At 37.7% G+C, this 23356-nt stretch overlaps 1 protein-coding gene across 1 annotated transcript in view; it reads right to left on the reverse strand.

Moving 5' to 3' along the window:
- DCBLD2 (discoidin, CUB and LCCL domain containing 2) overlaps positions 1 to 7671 on the reverse strand; it is a 214941-nt gene extending 207270 nt beyond the window's left edge. The window contains exon 1 of the mRNA XM_043892567.1: positions 7579 to 7671. Within this exon, the coding sequence (XP_043748502.1) occupies positions 7579 to 7656 (78 nt within the window). The 5' untranslated portion in view covers positions 7657 to 7671. The remainder of the gene's footprint in view (positions 1 to 7578) is intronic.
- Positions 7672 to 23356: the final 15685 nt, after the last annotated feature.

A 23356-nucleotide genomic window follows, 5' to 3' on the forward strand; every position in this document is an offset into this window, starting at 1 on the left:
ACAGCCTGGCACAGCTTAGAGGTCTGGGGCTTCTGTCTCCTCTGGCAATAAACACAGATGGCTGGGGATGTGGCCCATGGTAGATTATTTCTGGGTATCTCAAGGTACAGCGTGAGCACGTGGTTCTAATAGGGAGGGACTGGAGATTTCGGTATCATGAAACAAATCTTTCGCAAAGCCCACTTATATCATGGGAGCTCTGACCCCTCCCTGCCTTCCAGAAACATGACAAATGAGTAGGACCTTTACAGCCTAGCCTCCAAACCTTGAGTTACCCTTTGGTTCCACAGAAGCTGTGTTCTGCCTGGCATTGTCGTCTTGTCCTCATGTTTGCCTTGTTCTCGTCCCTGCCCCACACCCTGAATCTGGTTTTGTATCTTCAAATCCTATTCATTTTGAAAGCCCTAGCTCATACCCTGCCACCTCTGTGACACCTTGCCAGATTGCTATGCCCACAAGTGCTGCCTGCTCTTCTTAATTAGCACTTAATTAAAAACTACCTTGGGGCTGTTTTGGTACTTTTATTTAATATATTAAGTAATATATAGTATATAAGTAATATATAAAGTAATAATATACAATAATAATATATTATTAACTTTTCAAGGGTATGTCATTGTTGTTTCTAAAATTAAATTGCTAAATTCTTTTTTTTTTTTATTATTATTTTTTTTTTCCAGTGGGTTTTGTCATACATTGATATGAATCAGCCATGGATTTACATGTATTCCCCATCCCGATTCCCCCTCCCACCTCCCTCTCCACCCGATTCCTCTGGGTCTTCCCAGTGCACCAGGCCCGAGCACTTGTCTCATGCATCCCACCTGGGCTGGTGATCTGTTTCACCATAGATAGTATACATGCTGTTCTTTTGAAATATCCCACCCTCACATTCTCCCACAAAGTTCAAAAGTCTGTTCTGTATTTCTGTGTCTCTTTTTCTGTTTTGCATATAGGGTTATCGTTATCACCTTTCTAAATTCCATATATATGTGTTAGTATGCTGTAATGTTCTTTATCTTTCTGGCTTACTTCACTCTGTACAATGGGCTCCAGCTTCATCCATCTCATTAGGACTGGTTCAAATGAATTCTTTTTAATGGCTGAGTAATATTCCATGGTGTATATGTACCACAGCTTCCTTATCCATTCATCTGCTGATGGGCATCTAGGTTGCTTCCATGTCCTGGCTATTATAAACAGTGCTGCAATGAACATTGGGGTGCATGTGTCTCTTTCAGATCTGGTTTCCTCAGTGTGTATGCCCAGAAGTGGGATTGCTGGGTCATATGGCAGTTCTATTTCCAGTTTTTTAAGAAATCTCCACATTGTTTTCCATAGCGGCTGTACTAGTTTGCATTCCCACCAACAGTGTAAGAGGGTTCCCTTTTCTCCACACCCTCTCCAGCATTTATTGCTTGTAGACTTTTGGATAGCAGCCATCCTGATTGGCGTGTAATGGTACCTCATTGTGGTTTTGATTTGCATTTCTCTAATAATGAGTGATGTTGAGCATCTTTTCATGTGTTTGTTAGCCATCTGTATGTCTTCTTTGGAGAAATGTCTGTTTAGTTCTTTGGCCCATTTTTTGATTGGGTCATTTATTTTTCTGGAATTGAGCTGCAGGAGTTGCTTGTATATTTTTGAGATTAATCCTTTGTCCGTTTCTTCATTTGCTATTATTTTCTCCCAATCTGAGGGCTGTCTTTTCACCTTACTTATAGTTTCCTTTGTAGTGCAAAAGCTTTTAAGTTTCATTAGGTCCCATTTGTTTAGTTTTGCTTTTATTTCCAATATTCTGGGAGGTGGGTCATAGAGGATCTTGCTGTGATTTATGTCGGAGAGTGTTTTGCCTATGTTCTCCTCTAGGAGTTTTATAGTTTCTGGTCTTACATTTAGATCTTTAATCCATTTTGAGTTTATTTTTGTGTATGGTGTTAGAAAGTGTTCTAGTTTCATTCTTTTACAAGTGGTTGACCAGTTTTCCCAGCACCACTTGTTAAAGAGGTTGTCTTTTTTCCATTGTATATCCTTGCCTCCTTTGTCAAAGATAAGGTGTCCATAGGTTCGTGGATTTATCTCTGGGCTTTCTATTCTGTTCCATTGATCTATATTTCTGTCTTTGTGCCAGTACCATACTGTCTTGATGACTGTGGCTTTGTAGTAGAGTCTGAAGTCAGGCAGGTTGATTCCTCCAGTTCCATTCTTCTTTCTCAAGATTATTTTGGCTATTCGAGGTTTTTTGTAGCCCCCGAGTTAGCAGAAGGAAAGAAATCTTAAAAATCAGGGCGGAAATAAATGTAAATTGCTAAATTCTTGAAAGCCAGGATTAGGTTCTCTGCCTATTATTATACTTCAAGAGGTCTATTACAGAACTCAACACCCAGAAGACCTTCAATGATTTGTTTAATGCATTGGTTAAAATATGGATTACTTTTCTGGGACAAATGCAAAAGAGTACTGGAATCAGTGTTGTGTGGCGTGTAGACCCCAGGTGTGAAACCACTTGCACATTCATATCTTCTCCACTGCACAAAAGTTCTGGGAAGGAACTGACTCTCTATTTTGCGCATCGTATAGGCAAACCATTCAATATCACAGTAATCCAAGTCTATTCCCCAGTAAATAATGCTGAAGAAGCTGAATGGTTCTATGAAGACCTACAAGACCTTCTAGAACTAACATCCAAAAAAGATGTCCTTTTAATTACAGGGGACTGGAATGCAAGTTAGGAAGTCAAGAGATACCTGGAGTAACAGGCAAATTTGGCCTTGGAGTACAAAATGAAGAAGGGCAAAGGCTAACAGAGTTTTGCCAAGAGAACGCACTGGTCATAGCAAACACCCTCTTCCAACAACACAAGAGAAGACACTACACATGGGTATCACCAGATGGTCAACACTGAAATCAGATTGATTATATTCTTTGTAGTCAAAGATGGAGAAGCCCTATACAGTCAGCAAAAACAAGACCGGGGGTTGACTGTGGCTCAGATCATGAATTCCTTATTGCCAAATCCAGAGAAATTGAAGAAAGTAGGGAAAATCACTAGACCATTCAGGTATGACCTAACATACCTCCCATAACAGAGTAGATGTGACAAATAGATTCAAGGGTTTAGATCTGATAGACAGATAGCCTGAAGAACTATGGACAGAGGTTCATGACATTGTACAGGAGGCAGTGATCAAGACCATCCCCAAGAAAAACAAATGCAAAAAGGCAAAATGGTTGTCTGAGGAGACCTTACAAATAGTTGAAAAAAGAAGAGAAGCGAAAGGCAAAGGAGAAAAGGAAAGATATACCCATTTGAATGCAGAGTTCCATACAATAGCAAGGCGAGATAACAAAGAAACAATGCAAAGAAATAGAGGAAAACAATAGAATGGGAAAGACTAGAGATCTCTTCAAGAAAATTAGAGATACCAAGGGAATATTTCATGCAAAAATAGGCACAATGAAGAACAGAAATGGTATGGACCTAACAGAAGCAGAAGATACTAAGAACAGGTGGCAAGAATACACAGACAAACTATACAAAAAAGACCTTCATGACCCAGATAACCACAATGGTGTGATCACTCACTTAGAGTCAGACATACTGGAATTCAAAGTCAACTGGGCCTTAGGAAGCATCACTACGAACAAAGCTAGTGGAGGTGATGGAATTCCAGTTGAGCTATTTCAAATCCTAAGAGATGATGCTGTGAAAGTGCTGCACTCTTTTGCCAGCACATTTGGAAAACTCAGCAGTGGTGACACAAATGGAAAAGCTCAGTTTTCATTCCAATCCGAAAGAAAGGCAATGCCAAAGAATGCTCAAACTACCACACAATTGCACTCATCTCACACGCTCAAAGTAATGCTCAAAATTCTCCAAGCCAGGCTTCAACAGCACGTGAACCGTGAACTTCCAGATGTTCAAGCTGGATTTAGAAAAGGCAAAGGAACCAGAGATCAAATTGCCAACAACCCTTGAGAAAGCAAGAGAGTTCCAGAAAAACATCTATTTCTGCTTTATTGACTATGCCAAAGCCTTTGACAGTGTGGATCACAATAAACTGTGGAAAATTCTGAAAGAGATGGGAATACCATACCACCTGACATTCCTCCTGAGAAATTTGTATGCAGGTCAGGAACCAACAGTTAGAACTGGACATGGAACAATGGACTGGTTCCAAATCAGGAAAGGAGTACGTCACCCTGCTCATTTAACTTATATGCAGGGTGAACCAGTGAAGTTGCTCAATCATGTCCGACTCTTTGCAATCCCATGGACTGTAGCCTACCAGGCTCCTCCATCCATGGAATTTTCCAGGCAAGATTACTGGAGTGGGTTGCCATTTCCTTCTCCAGGGGATCTTCCAGACCTGGGGATCAAACCCAGGTCTCCTACATTGCAGGCAGACACTTTACCATCTGAGCTACCAGAGTACATCAAGCAAAATGCCAGCCTGGATGAAGCACAAGCTGGAATCAAGACTGCAGAGAGAAACATCAATAACCTAAGATATGCAGATGACACCACACTTACAGCAGAAAACAAAGAGGAACTAAAGAGCCTCTTGATGAAAGTGAAAGAGGAGAGTGGAAAAGTTGGTTTAAAACTCAACATTCAGAAAGTAAAGATCATGGCATCCAGTCCCATCACTTCCTGGCAAAGAGATGAGGAAATAGTGGAAATAGTGAGAGACTTTATTTTGGGGGGCTCCAAAATCACTGCAGATGGTGACTGCAGCCATGAAATTAAAGGATGCTTACTCCTTGGAGGAAAAGCTGTGACCAACCTAGACAGCATATTAAAAAGCAGACACATTACTTTGCCAACAAAGGTCTGTCTAGTCAAAGCTATGGTTTTTTTTCAGTAGTCATGTGGATAAGAAAGCTGAGTGCTGAAGAACTGATGCTTTTGAACTTGGTGTTGGAGAAGACTCTTGAGAGTCCCTTGGACTGCAAGGAGATCCAACCAGTCCATCCTAAAGGAAATCAGTCCTGAATATTCATAGGAAGGACTGCTGCTCAAGCTGAAACTCTAATACTTTGGCGACCCGATGTGAGTGAAAAGCTGACTTCATTAGAAAAGACCCTGATGCTGGGAAAGACTGAAGGCAGGAGGAGAAGGGGACAACAGAGGATGAGAAGTTTGGATGGCACCACCGACTTGATGGACTTGAGTTTGAGTAAGCTCTGGGGTGGTAATGGACTGGGAAGCCTGGTGTGCTGCCATCCATGGGATAGCAAAGAGTCGGACACGACTGAGCCAGTGAACTGAACAAAGTTCAGTTCACCCAGAGCAACTCTGGGTGTAGGTGGAGCGGTAAGGAATGCGGCGAAGGGCCAGACTACACAAGGGTGACTATAAGTACACTGGGGACATGGGGATGAACAAGAGTATGAGGGATGTTGATACAAGGTGACCGTTATTCAACACTTTGCCTCAGGCTTGAATTCTAAAGTTTAAATTGTGAACACCTCAGAGAGAGCAAGCAAACTTCCATTTCATTATCTGTCCATTATCAATTAATAGACTTCTACTTCTATAAAAGTCACAACTGGAAATACACCTTCTTCCCAAATTTGCATTCCTGAACCTTAGCTGAAAGCAGTAGCCATGAGAAAAAGAGAGTTTGGTCTCAGCAAAGAGAAGAGTGGTGATGTGTGCAGGTTTGTCTCACCACTGAGTATTCTCAAAAAATAGGTGGCTTTAACTGTTTTATAAAATGACAATATTTTTTCCAACTCCTCTCTGCATTAGTACAGATGATAATCAATCCCAGCCTGTCTTTGATTGGTTGCTCTTTGGCAACGGATGCACTTTCCATCTCCCTCTGGGTTGGGGGTGGGGGCAGGAGAACTCTACAGAGGCACAAGAAACACTAACAAAGATCTGACTGATACAAAGCATGGTGGGAGGGTCATTGCAGTGTCTTTCCATACTACCTTTCTATTATTCCTGCTCAGCTTTCTTTTTACCTTTAAAAATAACACTGCTGTGTGGTGAGTCCCTCAGCAAGGCTGAAACTACACACTTGCTTGTTTTTAGACTCAAGAGTTATTAACAGTTTCCCAGGTCTCATTGCCCAATTTGGGTAGGGTTAGTTCCAAATCTCCAGAGAAGGCCATGGCACCCCACTCCAGTACTCTTGCCTGGAAAATCCCTTGGACGGAGGAGCCTGGTAGGCTGCAGTCCATGGGGTCGCTACGAGTTGGACACGACTGAGCAACTTCACTTTCACTTTTCACTTTCATGCATTGGAGGAGGAAATGGCAACCCACTCCAGTATTCTTGCCTGGAGAATCCCAGGGACGGGGGAGCCTGGTGGGCTGTCGTCTATGGGGTCGCACAGAGTCGGACACGACTTAAGCGACTTAGCAGCAGCAGCAGCAGTTCCAAATATAACTCTATGACCAGTCTAGAAATTCCTACCACTTTGGAATAGGCTAACACTCTATTAATCATTTCTATTATTTTCAGATGCTTTGATACCTTGAGGCCTTGCTGACCCTAAAGGGACTGCCCCTCTCAAGGTTAGTTAATTGCTAGAGACATGCCTTTTGTATGAAAACCAACCAATCCAGAAGACAAACTCTCAACCACCTCCTTTAAAGGGCTCTCACATTCCTGGGCCACCATCCATCTGTCCTAGTCACCTTAAGACTGGGTGCCACAGGGAACTATATTCAACATCCTGTGGTAAACCATACTGGAAAAGAATATGAAAAAGAATATATGTATAACTGAGTCACTCTGCTCTGCAGCAGAAATTCAACTCAACAGTCAACTATACTTCAATAAAATTAAAAATGAAGACTAGGTACTAGACCAGTAGGGATAGCGCCTATGCCCCAGAGCCTGCTGAAATATTTCAACTGGCCAATTCTAAAACTGCTTACCTTGTCTTCCTGCAGAAACCACAAGAAAGGCTCTTATCCATGTTTTTTCCCCACTTCCCTGTCTCTTGACTGACTCTGATACTTCCCTTATGGTGTGACATGCCCCCCTTCTCATGGGATCTATGAGTAACAAGTAACTTTTTAATGGCAGTCATCTCCTGATCATACATGAATAATAATGAAACCTATACTTAAAAACATGCTGTTTTATCATAATCTTAGAAACAACATGATCATTGATATTAGCCAACCCCATTTTTATGTACAGTATTAATATTTCAGGAGTCAAAAATATTAATATCCCCAAACCTACAGTGTACAAGTCAGTCACAGAGAACAAAGAGGAATGTTTTATTATAATTCATGTCAAGCTTATCTCACTATACGGATCATTTTAATATTATGTTATCTGATTCTAGACTCTGATGTTTTTAAAGGAGGGAACAATGACTCTACATTTTTTTTATGTATCAAAGCATCATGATAATTTCTTTGGCATTTCTGTCTGGGTGGTAAAGTGAAACTAGTACATACTTTTGGTCAAAAAAATGTCTTTTCAATAGACAGGATGGTTTTGGGAGTGATACAGGTAAAATGCTAACAGAAGATAGTTACACTGAGTCAATGAGAGAAACCAGTTCAGTTCTGTGGTCACTTAGTTCACCTTTAAAACAATATACTGACCTTTTTCACGTTAGAAGTAGAAGTAGGAACCTTAGAAGTCACCAAGATAAGCTTTCTCTGGAACATCTTCCCTTGCATCTTTTATGTAGAAGCTGTGTGATCTGGTCTTCTCTACTCTCTGAAACAGAGGTCAGATTAAACTTTAGTCCTTTTGCTCCAATAACGTGCTGTGCTGTGCTACATCTCCTCAGTCGAGTCTGACTCTTTGTGACCCGACAGATTGCAGCCCGCCAGGCTCCTCTGTCCGTGGGATTCTCCAGGCAAGAATACTGTGCCCTCCTCCAGGGGATCTTCTGGACCGAGGGATCAAACCTCATCTAAACACCCCAAGTGTACCCCAATTATTTCTGGGGTACTCAAAGGTTCTCTCGCACCAAACCAGAGTGTCAGCTACAAGTAATCATGGCATATTGCGGTTTTCCTCCTTTGTGTCTCACTAGCCTGTGCTACTGTCTACAGAGCTCCTTAGAGACGCCTCATGGCTGACCCAACGGACAGTTCCCGTGATCAGTACTCTTATAGGGATGCCAGTGGTGCTACTCCGAGCGATGGGATAGTCCTGTGACTGCTGCCCTGAAGTGCCACCAAGAGGCAGCTTCATCCTGCTTTGTGACTACATCTCCATAGGGGCCCAGAATGTCACAGAATTTCTTACGTGCGGTTTGGCTTTTGAGCTTCGTCATTCTAATCAGGTGGTTCACATCCAGTTCAAGGAGCCAGAGGATGATCAATTTACCATGCCGCTTACTCATTCCCCCCTTTCTCCCCTCAGCTCTAACCCACCATTCTCGCCACCAAGCATCCTAATTTACTCCAGTTGTAACGCTCCCACAAAACAGTTTGTAAAGTGTTGGAGTCCACATTTCTATTTCACCAAGGAGGCTTTGCTTTACTTTATATAAGAGACTCCTTGAGATTGTTTTCCTAGAGTGAAGGAAGATCTATTCCAAAAGTGGATTCAAGTCCCCACTATCTTCAGTGAGAGAACAATTCAATGTTTTGAAATTACAGTTTTTCATTCTTCTGGTCTCTTGTTCAAATTTTCAGAGATATTAGGACTCATTTAAAGCTCAAGACCAATAACTTCTTTCTCTTCAATTGTCTTTGCAATGAGGAGGCTTCCACTAATCCAGGATTTTGTAAACCTGTATGTACATTAAAACTACTTGGTGATGGTAAGTTAAAATATTAGTGACTGGGGCCCACCAAAAAACAATTAAATTAAAATTTGTGAGGGTAGGACTCAGGCAATGATAGTTCTTTAAAAACTCCCCCATCTTGCATTCCTATACACTAACAAAGAAAAATCAGAAAGAGAAATCAAGGAAACAATCTCAATTAACTATCACTTCAAAAAGAGTAAAATGCCTAGGAATAAATTGACCTAAGGAGGTAAAAGACATGTACTCTGAAAACTATAAGACACCAATGAAAGAGATCAAAGATGACACAAACAGATGGAAAGATATACCATGTTCTTGGATTGAAAGAATCAATATTGTCAAGATGGCTATACTACCCAAGGGAATCTACAAAATTCAGTCCAATCTTTACCAAACTACCAATGGCATTTTTCACAGAACTAGAACAAAATGTTTTAAAACTTGTATGGAAACTCAAAAGACCCTAAATGGCCAAAGCAATCTTGAGGGGGAAACCAAAGGAGCTGGAAGGATCAGACTCCCTAACTTCAGACTATATTATAAAGCTACAATCATCAAAACAGAATGGTATAGCCACAAAACCAGAAATATAGATCAATGGAACATGATAGAAAGGCCAGAAATAAACCCACACACATATGGTCAATCGATCTATGACGAAGAAGGCAAGACTATATCATGGAGAGAAGACAGGCTCTTTAATAAGTGGTTCTGGGAAAATTGTACTACAGTTTATATATATACAGCTACATAGAAAAGGATGGAATCAGAACATTCTCTATACCATTCACAAAAGTAAACTCTAAGTGGATTAAAGACCTAAATGTAAGGCTGGACACTATAAAACTCTTAGAAACAATCATTGAAAGAACACTCTAACATAAGTAGCAGTAATATCTTTTTTTGATCCATCTCCTAGAGTAATGGAAATAAAAGCAAAAATAAACAAATGAGACCTAATTAAACTTAAAAGCTTTTGCATAACAAAGGAAATCATAAATAAAGTGAAATGATAACCCATAGAATGGGAGAAAATATTTGCAAACAAAGGCACTGACAAGGGATTAATCTCCAAAATACACAGACAGCTCATGCAGCTCAATATTAAAAAAAAAAAAACCCCAAAAAACAACCCAATCAAAAACTAGGAAAAGATCTAAATAGACATTTCCCTAAAGAAAGCATACAGATAGCCAAAAAGCACATGAAAAGATGCTCACCATCACTAATTATAGAGAAATGCCAATCAAAACTACAATGAAGCATCACCTCACACTGTCAGAATGGCCATCATCAAAAAATCTGCAAACAATGAATGTTGTTGAGAATGTGGAGAAAGGGGAATCTTTCTACACTGTTGGTGGGAATGTAAATTGGTAAAACCACTATGGAGAACAGTATGCAGTTTCCTTAAAAAACTAGAACTTAAAAATAGAACCACCTTAAAAATAGAACTACCATATGATCCAGCAATCCCATTCCTGGGCATATATCTGGAGAAAACCATAGTTTGAAAAGATTTGTGCATCCCAATGTTTATCACAGCAGTATTTACAATAGCCAAGACAGGGAAGCAACCTAAATGTTCACTGACAGATGATGTTTGGAAAAAGATGTGGTGTACACAATGGACTATTGTGTGTATGAACCGTTTCCCTGGTGGCTCAGATGGTAAAGCGTCTGCTTGCAATGTGGGAGAACAGAGTTTGATCCCTGGGTCAGGAAGATCCCCTGGAGAAGGAAATGGCAACCCACTCCAGTATTCTTGCCTGGAAAATCCCATGGACAGAGGAGCCTGGTAGGCTACATTCCATGGGGTCTCAAAGAGTCAGACACAACTGAGTGACTTCATTTTCACTTTTATTGTGTGTATGTGTGCATTCAGTCATGTCCAACTCTTTGCGACCCCACAGACTGCAGTGCACCAGACTTTTCTATCAATGGAATTTTCCAGGAAAGAATACTGGAATGGGTATTCCAAGGGATCTTCCCAACCCAGAGATTGAACCCACGTCTCCTGCATCTTCTGCACTGGCAGGTGGATTCTTTACCACTGAGTCAGCTGGGAAGCCCACAATGGAATGTTACTCAGCCATAAAAAGAATGCAATAATGTCATTTGCAGTAACATGGATGAACCTAGAGTTTATCATATTAAGTGAAGTAAGTCAGAAAGAGAAAGACAAATATCATGGGATATCACTTACATATGGACTCTAAAGAAAATAACGACACAAATGAACTTATTTATGAAACAGAAACAGACTCAAACGTCAAAAAAAAAAAAAAAACTTACCAAAGGGGAAACGTTGCAGGGAGGGATAAATTAGGAGTTTGAGATTAACATATACACACTACTATACATAAAATAGATAATCAACAAGGACTTACTATATAGCACAGGACACTCTGCTCAATAGTCTGTAATAAGCCATATGGGGAAAATATCCAAAAAAGAATGGGTATATGCATAACTGAATCACTTTGTTGTACATTAAAACTAAGACAACATTGTAAATGAACTATAAGAGGAAAATTAAATTAAGAAATAAAACTACCCCAGATAATGACAAATAAAATGAGGGTTAAGAATCACTCTTGTAAAAACACATGACCAAAGGATATTGAACTCCAATTTGAGATACCCACTGGGGCACATCTACTCTTTCACCCATGTGAGACTTCAGGAATCACTATCTTTTTCCTTGTTTGAAAAGTGAAGGGTGTGTGTATTACTCACTCAGTTGTGTCTGACTCTTTATGACCCTATGGACTGTAGCCCACCAGGCTCTTCCATCCGTGGGAGTCTCTGGGCAAGAATACTGGAGTGGGTTGCGATTTCTTACTCCAGGGGATCTTCCCGACTCAGGGATCAAACCCAGGTTTTCCGCACTGCTGGCAGACTCTTTGCAGTCTGAGCCACCGAGGAAGACCCTGTGAAGGGTAACTGACTCTAATTATTACTAAAGGCTATTCCCTGTGATGTGTGCTGATTCCTGAAAGGTTTGGACTGGTTAGACCAGCATGCTGGTTATTTTCTCTCCAGGCACTTTGCTGCAATTAGAAGACACTGTCTTCAGTGGGCTCCTGTGAAACCACCTTGGTTTCCTGTAAGTGTGGTCAGTGTGAAGATCAACTCATTTGTCTTCTGAATTCTTCTGAAAATAGTACTTTTCTTGAACTGGGCAAGTGTATACATACAAAAATAAATACATTTTTAGATCAGAGGTTAAGTAAGTTTAGAACAAAAATCTAGACACATTTTGATTTTGTATTCACTGACTCTGAATTGTTGTTAAATCTTGCTTAATATAGTTTTTCATGCTTCTGCAGAACTAGTTCACTCTAAGTATTCTATTCAAAGTGGGTCTATGTACCAACTTCAGATACTTTTAAAACGTTGACAGCACCACTAGGAGTAAAAACTCCTGAAGTCATTTATTCAGGCTTTAATTCTAACAACCATTTAGCACTTTCATAGAAAAGGCATCTATTTGCCATTTCAGTTTTTAAACACTGTCCCTGTCTGATTTCAGGAAAAAACAAAAAACCATATAGAAGTGTTGTCATATGGCTTCTGACCTTGGTAAAGCTATTCACTGTTTCCTTTGTAAGGGGAAACTGTCTTTGAGAATCTCTCGGGGAACTTCCCTGATGTCTCAGTGGGTAAAGGATCTGCCTGCAATGCAGGAAACACAGGAGATGCGAGTTCAATCCTTGGTCAGGAAGATCCCCTGGAGGAGGAAAATGGAAACCCACTCCAGTATTCTTGTCTGAAAAGTCCCCTGGACAGAGGAGCCTGGGAGGCTACAGCCCAAAGGGTTGCAATGACGAAGCACGCATGCCCAGTTCTTACTTTCTCACAGCTGGTATTTGCCATGCCTTTATAAGCCTTGGCAGTCTTATCAATCAGGTCAAACCTAGAGATGCAGATAGATAGTGTTTCTTGCTTAAAGCTTTAATTAAGGAAGTCTCACTTTACCAGGATAAGATGATTAAGCTGAACATGTGTTCAAAGTATTCAAAAATACAAACAATGTGGTTTTTCCATGGCCCAACAGAAATGACTCTTCTTTTAAAAAGCATGCTTAAAGCATAATGGAAGTTTCTTAACATTCTCATATACAAAAATACTTCCCAAAAGTACCGAGATTTCTTTTTTCCATTCTTTGAATCTTATTTGAAATATAATGCTTTCATTGATATGATCTAGAAATAATTTAGCTGCTTATGAAAGTTAATTTAATTGACAAAGAACATGTCAAGAATTTTCCATATTACTGTACCATTAAGGACTAGTAAATGTTCATGTTAGTAATGAAGTATTGTTCAGTATCTGCAGAAGAAAGTATGTTTTCAAGAAAGTATAAAAAGGGTCACTAAAATTACACATGTAATGAAGATAAATACAAAAGTCTTAAAACAAGGAATTAATGTTACCTATTACAGTTTTTATTTTTCCACATAAAATTTGGATAGAACTTTTCAGATAATGAAGAGAAGGATGTTAAGATTTTACTCTGTGAATTCATATCTTTACTCATTAGAATAGAATGGTTGTTCATATATTATAAAAGTGGAAATCAAGCAAAGTCTGTGACTGACTACATAGTGTACATGATACATCATTCATTTTTGCTTACATCTTTTCTATTCATTTTTCTTAGCTATTGATTTCCATATAAAAGATCAGATGAGTCACAGTCAATATAATTGAACTCAAACTACTATTCTGAATATTATCTTAAGTGAGTGAATTGTCATAAGTATGTGTGTTTTCTAACAACTTCAGGGTGTAACTCACCTTAAACTTGTACCAAGAAGGAGGACTCTCATACTTTTACCAAGTCCCTACCAGTTATCCATACAAACTTAACTCCTTTTCCTTCATATTTTATTTTTAGTCAACACCTACAAATGATTCCAGGAGTTATTTTTGAGCACATACTACATGTAAAGCTAGATGCTCCATGGAGACAAAGATGAAACACAGTCCCTGAACACAGCAGATTATGTTCTAGTGTACAGTTTCCTTTAACTGCAATATAAAGGAAAGCATGTCAAATAACAATAATAAAAATTCAATTAAAGCTCATGGGTGGTTCAGAAAAAGGAGAACTACCTGGGCTTGGAGGTAAGGCAAATTTAAAAGAATATGTGTAAATCTATGGCTGATTCATATCAATGTATGACAAAACCCACTGAAATGTTGTGAAGTAATTAGCCTCCAACTAATAAAAAAAATAAATAAATAAAATAAAAAATTAAAAAAAAAGAATATGTGATACTTAATCTATTCACATGAATAGATTAAACAAATACAGGCAATGAACAAAGCATACATTTGAAGGAACTGGAGGGAGAAGGGAAATGATAGATTTTCAGTGAATGGAGGGAAGATTCCCAAGGAAAACAAATGGTGTACAAATCAACCAATGTGAATCACCACATAAATGAATTGAAAAATAAAAAGCATATGATCACCTCAATAGATGCAGAAAAGCTTTGGAAAAAATTCAACATTCTTTTATGACACAAACTCTCAACAAAGTGGGTATACAGGGAATATACCTCAACATAGAAAAGACTGCATATGACAAGCCACAGCTAACATCATATTCAACAATGAAAAGCTGAAAGCATTTCCTGTAATACAAGAAAAAAGACAAAGATGCCCACATTGGCCACTTTTATTCAGCAGAATATTGGAAGTCCTGGCCATAAGAAATAAAAAGAGTCTAAATTGGAAAGAAAGAAAGAAAACTGTAACTATTTGCAGGTGACATGATTCTATACATGGAAAATTGTAAAAATGCTACCAGAAAACTACTAAATCATATCAATGAATTCAGTAATGTTTTAGAATACAAAATTAATGTACAGAAATGTTTCACTTCTATACACTATCAACAAACCATCCAAAAGAGAAATTAAGGAAACAATCCTTTTTACAATCTCATCAAAAAGAATAAAATACCTAGGAATAAATCAAGCTAAGGAGGTAAAGAATGTTCAAACTACTGCACAATTGCACTCATTTCATGTGCTAGCAAAGTAATGCTCAAAATCTTTCAAGCTAGGTTTCAACAGTATGTGAAATGAGAACTTCCAGACATACAAGCTGGATTTAGAAAAGGCGGAGGAACCAGAGATTAAATTGTGAACATCTGTTGGATCATGGAAAAACAAGAGAGTTCCAGAAAAACATTTACTTCTGCTTCATTGACTATGCTAAAGCTTTGACTGTGTGGATCACAACAAACTGTGGAAAATTCTTAAAGAGATGGGAGTTCCAGACAACCTTACCTGCCTCCTGAGAAACTTGTATGCAGGTCAAGAAGCAACAGTTAGAACCAGACATGGAACAATGGACTGGTGTCAAGTTGGGAAAGGAGTATGTCAAGGCTGTATATTGCCAGCCTGCTTATTTAACTTATATGCAGAGCACATCACACAAAATGCTGGGCTGGATGAAGCACAAGTTGGAATCAAGATTGCTCGGAGAAATATCAATAACCTCAGATGTGCAAATGACACTGCCCTTATGACAGAAAGCAAAGAGGAACTAAAGAGCCTCTTGATGAAAAAAGAGGAGAGTGAAAAACCTGGCTTAAAATTCAACATTCAAAAAATTAAAATCATAGCATCTGGTTCCATCACTTCATGGCAAACAGATGGGGAAAAAATGGAAACAGTGACAGACTTTATTTTCTTGGGTTCCACCATCTACAGTGGTAGATGGTGACTGCAGCCATGAAATTAAAATACACTTGCTCCTTGGAAGAAAAGCTATGACCAATCTAGACAGCATATTAAAAAGCAGAGACATTACTATACAACAAAAGTCTATATAGTCAAAGCTATGGTTTTTCCAGTAGTCATGTATGGATGTGAAAGTTGGACTATAAAGAAAGTTGAGTGCCAAAGTATTGATGCTTTTGAACTGTGGGTGTTGGAGAAGATTCTTGAGCATGCCTTGGACTGCAAGGAGATCTGACCAGTCCATCCTAAAGGAAATCAGTCCTGAATATTCATTGGAAGGACAGATGCTGAAACTCCAATACTTTGGCCACCTGATGCAAAGAACTGACTCATTAGAAAAGACCCTGATACTGGGAAAGATTGAAGGCGGGAGGGATGAGATGGTTGGATGGCATCACTGACTTGATGGACATGAGTTTGAATAACCTCCGGAAGTTGGTGATGGACAGGGAAGCCTGGCATGCTGCAGTCCATGGGGTTGCAAAAAGTCGGACATGACTGAGCGACTAAACTGATTCTCCCTATTAGCAAGAAATATCTTTCCATTTATTTGTATCTTCTTCAATTTCTTTTTTCAAAGTTTTACAATTTTCAATTTATAGATCTTTCACTTCCATTGGTTAAATATATTCCTGCATGTTTTGCTATTTTTGATGCAATTGTTAATGGGATTGTTTTCTTAAATTCTCTTTCACATGCCTCATTGTTAGTGTATAGAAACACAACTAACTTTTGTTTACTGATTTCATATCCTGCAAATTTACTGAATTCCTGTATGAGTTCTAGTAGATTTTTGGTGGAGTTCATAGAGCTTCCTATATATGCTATTATGACATTTGCAAGTAGACAATTTGATTTCTTACTTCAAATTTGGATGTCTTTTCCTTCTTTTTTCTTGCCTAATCACTTTTGCGAGGACTCAAGTACTATGTAGTATGTTGAATAAAAGAGTTGAGTGGTTATTCCTGTCTTTTCTCAATCTTAGATGAAGAAGCTTTTCAGTTTGAGAATGATGTTAACTGTGGGCTTGTCATATATGGCTTTTATTATGTGATATACATTTCCTCTATACCCACTTTGTTAAGAGTTGTTATCATGAAAGGATGTTCAATTTTGACAAGTGTATTTTCTGCATTTATTGAGAAGATTATATAATTTTTATCCTTCATTTTGTTAATGTTGTATATCACATTGATTTGCAGATGTTGAACCATCCTTATATCCCTGGAATTAGTCCCACTTGATTCTGGTGTACTATTCTCTTAGCGGACTGTTAAATTCAATTTACTAATAGTTTGTTGAGAATTTCTTAATCTGTGTTCATCAGGAATATTGGCCTGTAATTTTCTTTACTTGTGGCAACATTGTCTGGTTTTGGTATCATGCTAATTCTGGCCTTGGAAAATGAGTTTGAAAGTTTTCCCTCCTCTTCCATTTTCTGGAAAGTTTGAGAAAGATTGGTATCAATTTTTCATTAAATGCTTGGTAGAATTCACCACTGAAGTCATGTGATGCTGGGTATGTATTTATTTGAGAGGTTTCTGATTATGATTTAACCCTTTTACCAACAGATAGTCTATTAAGGTTTCCTAGTTTTTCATGATTTAGTGTTGGTAGGTGGCATATCTCCAGGACTTTTTCAGTTTCTTCTAGGTTATCTGATATGTTGGGCTATACTTTTTCAGAGTAGTCTCATGATTCTTTGCATTTGTGTGATATCTTCTTTCATTTCTGATTTTATTTGAGTCCTTTCTTCTTTTTCTTGGTGACTCTAGCTAAAGATTTTTTTCCAATCTTCTAACTTTTAATTTCTATAGATTAAAAAAAAATGAGTTATAACTGTCATATAACATTATATTTATTTCAGGTATACTACATAGTGATTCAATATTTATATACACTTTTAAATGATCACCAAAGTAAGCTTATCTACCACCCATCACCATATATAGTTGAAAATTGAATGTGTGATGAGAACTTTTAAGCAAATTTCATATACACAATGTGGCACTGTTAACTATAGTCACCATGCTGTACATTACATCCTCATGACTTACTTATTTTATAACTGGCAGTTTTTACATTTTGACTCTCGTCACCCAAATTATACCCCCTCCAGTCAAACACTGGTCTGTTCTCTGATTATAGGAGCTTGGTAATTTTGTTTTGTTTATATTTCACATATAAGTGTTATCATGTGGTCTTTGTTTTCTGTCTGATTTATTTCACTTAATATAATGTCATCAAGGTCCAGCTATGTTGTGGCAAAAAGCAAGAGTCCATGTTTTATTGGAAACACATTATACATATGAAAAGAGACATGAAAATTATGTCATGAAGTATTAATGCAACTCTTGCATATCAAACAATAATACAAGTAACTTATAGATCATGTGGCCATCCTTTCATTTTACAGAGAAATCTAAAACCCAGTGAGGAAAATATTCATTAGTAGGAGACATTATCAAAGCATCTCCTCTGATTTCCTTTTTGGTACTTTTTCCTTTACAGGACATTGTGAGTTGTAAGAATAAAATTATGGGGTATTTACCCATTTTTATTTGGGTATATTTTTAAATTATAAAAATAAAGATGGCTAGAACATCTGGTAAAATCTGATGAGATCTATTTATTTGGAATGCTGTTTTATAAAGATGACTGGTTGAAGATAAAACAATTGAGGGGTGTTGGGGAAAGGGAGAACAAACCTTAGAAGTATTTGGTTGGTTTATGACAGCACAATATACCCTAACCTTAACTTCTGAGTGACAAGCAAAGAATATTTACTGGGCTATAGATGCAGATATTTAGTCTTTTTGCAATGTAGTATCTAATTTAGCAGAATATATGAATAGGTTAAGAGAAAGTTTAGACAATTAGAAACAACTGCTCCTACTGGAATTTCACCCCTCTTTGACTTCTCCTTCCTGCTGTGAAGCCACCATCATCCTAATACCAAAACCAGACAAAGATCCAACAAAAAATAAAATTACGGGCCAATACCTTTGATGAATATAGATGCAAAATTCTCAACAAAATATAAGCAGCAACACATAAAAAAAGATCATACATTATGACCAGATAGGATTCATCCCAAGTTCACAAGGATGGTTCAACATATGCAAAACAATCAGTGTGATATACTCCATCAGCAAAAGACAAAAAAATCACATGATCATCTCAATAGATGGAAATAAAAGCATTTGACAAAATTCAACATCCATTTCTGATAAAAATTCTTACTAAAGTGGGTACAGAAGGAACATGCCTCCACATAATAAAAGCTATTTATGACAAAAGCACAACCACTGTAATACTCTAACGGTGAAGAGCTGAAAGCCTCCTCATTAAAATCTGGAACAAGACAAGGATGCCCCCTCTCACCATTTCTATTCAACATAGTATTTCAAATTCTAGCCATGGCAGTCAGACAAAAAAAGAAATGAAAGGTAACCAAACTGGAAAGGAAGAGGCAAAATTGTCATTATATGCAGATGCTGCTGCTGCCGCTGCTAAGTCGCTTCAGTCGTGTCTGACTCTGTGTGACCCCATAGACGGCAGCCCACCAGGCTCCCCCGTCCCTGGGATTCTCCAGGCAAGAACACTGGAGTGGGTTGCCATTTCCTTCTCCAATGCATGAACGTGAAAAGTGAAAGTGAAGTCGCTCAGTCGTGTCCAACTCGTAGAGACCCCATGGACTGCAGCCTACCAGGCTCCTCCGTCCAAGGGATTTTCCAGGCAAGAGGACTGGAGTGGGGTGCCATTGCTTTCTCCAATATGCAGATGACATGATACTATATATAGAAAACCCTAAAGACTCCATATAAAAACTACTAGAACTGATAAACAAATTTAGCAAGGTAGCAGGATACAAGATTAATATACAGAAATCAGTTACATTTTTTTTTTTACACCAACAATGAAATATCAGAAAGGGAACGTAAAAAGATAATACCTTTTAAAATTACATGAAGTAATATAAAGTACTTAGGAGTAAACCTGACCAAGGAGATGAAGGACTTATACATTGAGAACCATAATACATTAATGAAGGAAATTAAAGATGATTCAAAGAAATAGAAAGCTATCCCATACTCTCGGATTGGAAGAATATTGTTAATATGGCCATACTACTCAAGGCAATCTACAGACTGGATGCAGTCACCATCAAATTACCCATGATGTTCTTCACAGAACTAGAACAAATAATCCTAAAATTTATATGGAACTCAGAATTGTAAAAATAATTCTGAGGAAAAAGAACAAAGCGGGAGGCATAATCCTCAGACTTCAGACAATATTACAAAGCTCCAGCAACCAAAACAGTGTGGTACTGGCACAAAAACAGAAACATGATCAATGGAACAGAGATAAACTGGAAAATAAACCCACAGACCTATAGTCAATTAATCTCTGAGAAAGGAGGCAAGGATACTCAATGAGGAAAAAACAGTCTTTTTAGCAAGTGGTGCTGGAAAAGTTGGACAGCTGCATGTAAATGAAAGAAATTAGAACTTGTCTTCACACAGTATATAAAAATAAACTCATGTTCATTGCAGCACTGTTTATAATAGCCAGGACATGGAAGCAACCTAGATGCCCATCAGCAGACGAATGGATAAGGAAGCTGTGGTACATATACACCATGGAATATTACTCAGCCATTAAAAAGAATTCATTTGAATCGGTTCTAATGAGATGGATGAAACTGGAGCCCATTATACAGAGTGAAGTAAGCCAGAAAGATAAAGACCAATACAGTATACTAACACATATATATGGAATTTGGAATTTAGAAAGATGGTAACGATAGCCCTATATGCAAAACAGAAAAAGAGACACAGAAATACAGAACAGACTTTTGGACTCTGTGGGAGAAGGCGAGGGTGGGATGCTTCGAGAGAACAGTATTGAAACATGTATATTATCTAGGGTGAAACAGATCACCAGCCCAGGTTGGATGCATGAGACAAGTGCTCAGGGCTGGTGCAATGGGAAGACCCAGAGGGACGGGATGGGGAGGGAGGTGGGAGGGGGGATCGGGATGGGGAACACATGTAAATCCATGGCTGATTCATGTCAATGTATGGCAAAACCGACTACAATATTGTAAAGTAATTAGCCTCCAATGAATAAAAATAAATGGGGGAAAAAAAAAAAACTCAAAATGGCTCAAAGACTTAATCATAAGACGTGACACCATAAAACTGCTAGAAGAGATCATAGACAAAACTTTCCCTGATACATATCGTACTAATGTTTTCTTAGGTCAAACTCCTAAGGTAATAGGAACGAAAGGAATACAAAAAAAATAAACAAATGGGACTTAATCAAACTTACAAGATTTTGCACAGCAAAGGAAACCATAAACAAAGTGAAAAGACAACCTACAGAATGGGAGAAAATATTTGAAAATGACATGAACTCCAAGAGCTTAATTTCCAAAATATAAAAACAGTTCATGTAACTCAACAACAACAACAACAAAAAAAACAAAACAAACAAAAAAACCAAACCCAAACAAATCAATTAAAAAATGGGCAGAAGAGCTAAATAGACATTTCTCCAAAGAAAATATACAGATGACCAATTGGAACATGAAAAGATGCTCATCGTTGCTCATTTTTCAGTCAGTTCAGTTCAGTTGCTCAGTCGTGTCCAACTCTTTGTGACCCCATGGACTGCAGCACACCAGGCCTCCCTGTCCATCTCCAACTCCCGGAGTTTACTCAAACTTATGTCCACTGAGTCGTGATGTGGTCTAATCATCTCATAGCAGCACTATTCACAATAGCCAAGAATGGAAACAATATAAATGTCACTGACAAATGAAAAAAACAAAGAAGATACGGTAATATACACAATGGAATATTACTCAGTCATAAAAAAGAATGAAATAATGCCATTTGCAGCAACATGGATGGGACTAGAGATGATCATACTAACTGAAGTAAGTCAGACAGAGAAAGACAGATATCATATGCTGTAACTTAAATGTGGAATCTAAAATACGGCACAAATGATCCTGTGTATGAAACAGAAACAGACTTACAGATGTGAAGAAAAAACTTGTGGTTGTCAAAGTGGAAGGGAGAGTAGGGGAGGTGTGAACTGGGACTTTTGGCTTAGCAGATGAAAACTACTACACATGGAACCAAAAAACAAGGTCCTACTGTATAGTGTTGGAAACTCTAGTCAATATCTTGTGATAAACTGTAATGTAAAAGAATATGAAGAGGAATATATATATATATACATATATATATATCTCTGAATCGCTTTGCTGTGCAACCAAAATTAACACAGCATTGTAATCAATTATACTTTAATTAAAAATTGAAAAAGCCTCAAATTTCTAAGTTATTTCATTCTAAGACATAACTCCCATTTTCCTTTTATCTTGTTGCATTCCTCTCATATTATTTCTTGTATGATAAATGAGGTCAGACAGGTAAAAGATATATGAGGTGGTGCACTAGGTAGAAGGAAATATAATGAGGAAATAAACCTATCTTATTTGTTATCTCATTAAGTAAATTATATGCATTTAGTTTTAGAGTTTGCCTTGTTACAAGCAAGATCAATTAAACATCTAAATTTTGATGAAAAAAGTCATGGTAGTCTCTGCAGATTAATGCTATTATAAATTAATTGCATTTCTACTTTTATGTCTACCAGAAAGTTTATGGTGTTCATACATGGGGTAAGATATGAGGCACAACCTAAACATTCAGGTAATCTGTAGTAATTTAAAACTAAGCCTGATGGAATGGTGTAGTTCTTCTAGAAAATATTTCTAGAAGTGAACCAATGACAAAGATAAACATTTTTAGTTTTTTAAGGAATGTCCATACTGTTCTCTATAATGGCTGTTCCAATTTATGTTCCCACCAACAGTATAGGAGGGTTTATTTTTCCTTGACATCCTCACAAGTATTTACTATTTGTGGACTTTTTGATCTTTGATTTGCCTTTCTTTAATAATGTTGGGCATCTTTTCATGTGCCTTTTGGCCATATGTATGTTTTTCTTGGAGAAATGTCTGTCTAGGTTATCTGTCCATTTCTCAACTGGCTTTTTTTAACATTGAACTGTATAAGCTGTATAGATACATACATCAATATACATATCAAAAATATATGCAAATATTTTTTCCCATCCTGTAGGTTAACTTGTCATTTTGTTTCTAGTTTCATTTTCTGTTCAAAAGCTTTTAAGTTTAACTAGGTCCTATTTGGTTGTCATTATTTATTTCCATTAATTTAAGAGATAGATCCAAAAGGATATTGCTGTGATTTATGACAAAGAGTGTTCTGCCTATGTTTTCCTCTAGGAATTTTATGGTATCTGGTCTTACGTAGAGCTACCATAAGACCCTGCAATCCCATTCCTGGGCATTTATCTGGAGAAAATCATAATTTTAAGATACAAGTACCCCAATGTTCATTACAGCACTATTCACAATAGCCAAGACATGGAAGCAAACAAAATGTCCATTGACAAATGAAAAAATAAAGATATGGTACATATATACAATGGAACACTACTCAGTCATAAAAAAGAATGAAATAATGCCATTTACAACAACATAAATGGACCTAGAGATTATCGTACTAAGTAACTGATAGGCAAAGAAAGACAAATATATGATATCACTGATATGTGGATTTTTAAAAAGAATTTATATACAAAACAGAAATAGACCCTCAGATTAGAAAATGGATGGTTACCAAAAGGAAGGGAGGAAGGGATAAATTAGAAATTTGGGATTAACATATACATATTACTAAATATAAAACAGATAACAGGGACCTACTGTATAGCACAGGAAACTATATTCAATATTTTATAATA

The sequence above is a fragment of the Cervus elaphus genome, chromosome 31 (assembly GCF_910594005.1).
Source record: "Cervus elaphus chromosome 31, mCerEla1.1, whole genome shotgun sequence".
Lineage (NCBI taxonomy): Eukaryota > Metazoa > Chordata > Mammalia > Artiodactyla > Cervidae > Cervus > Cervus elaphus.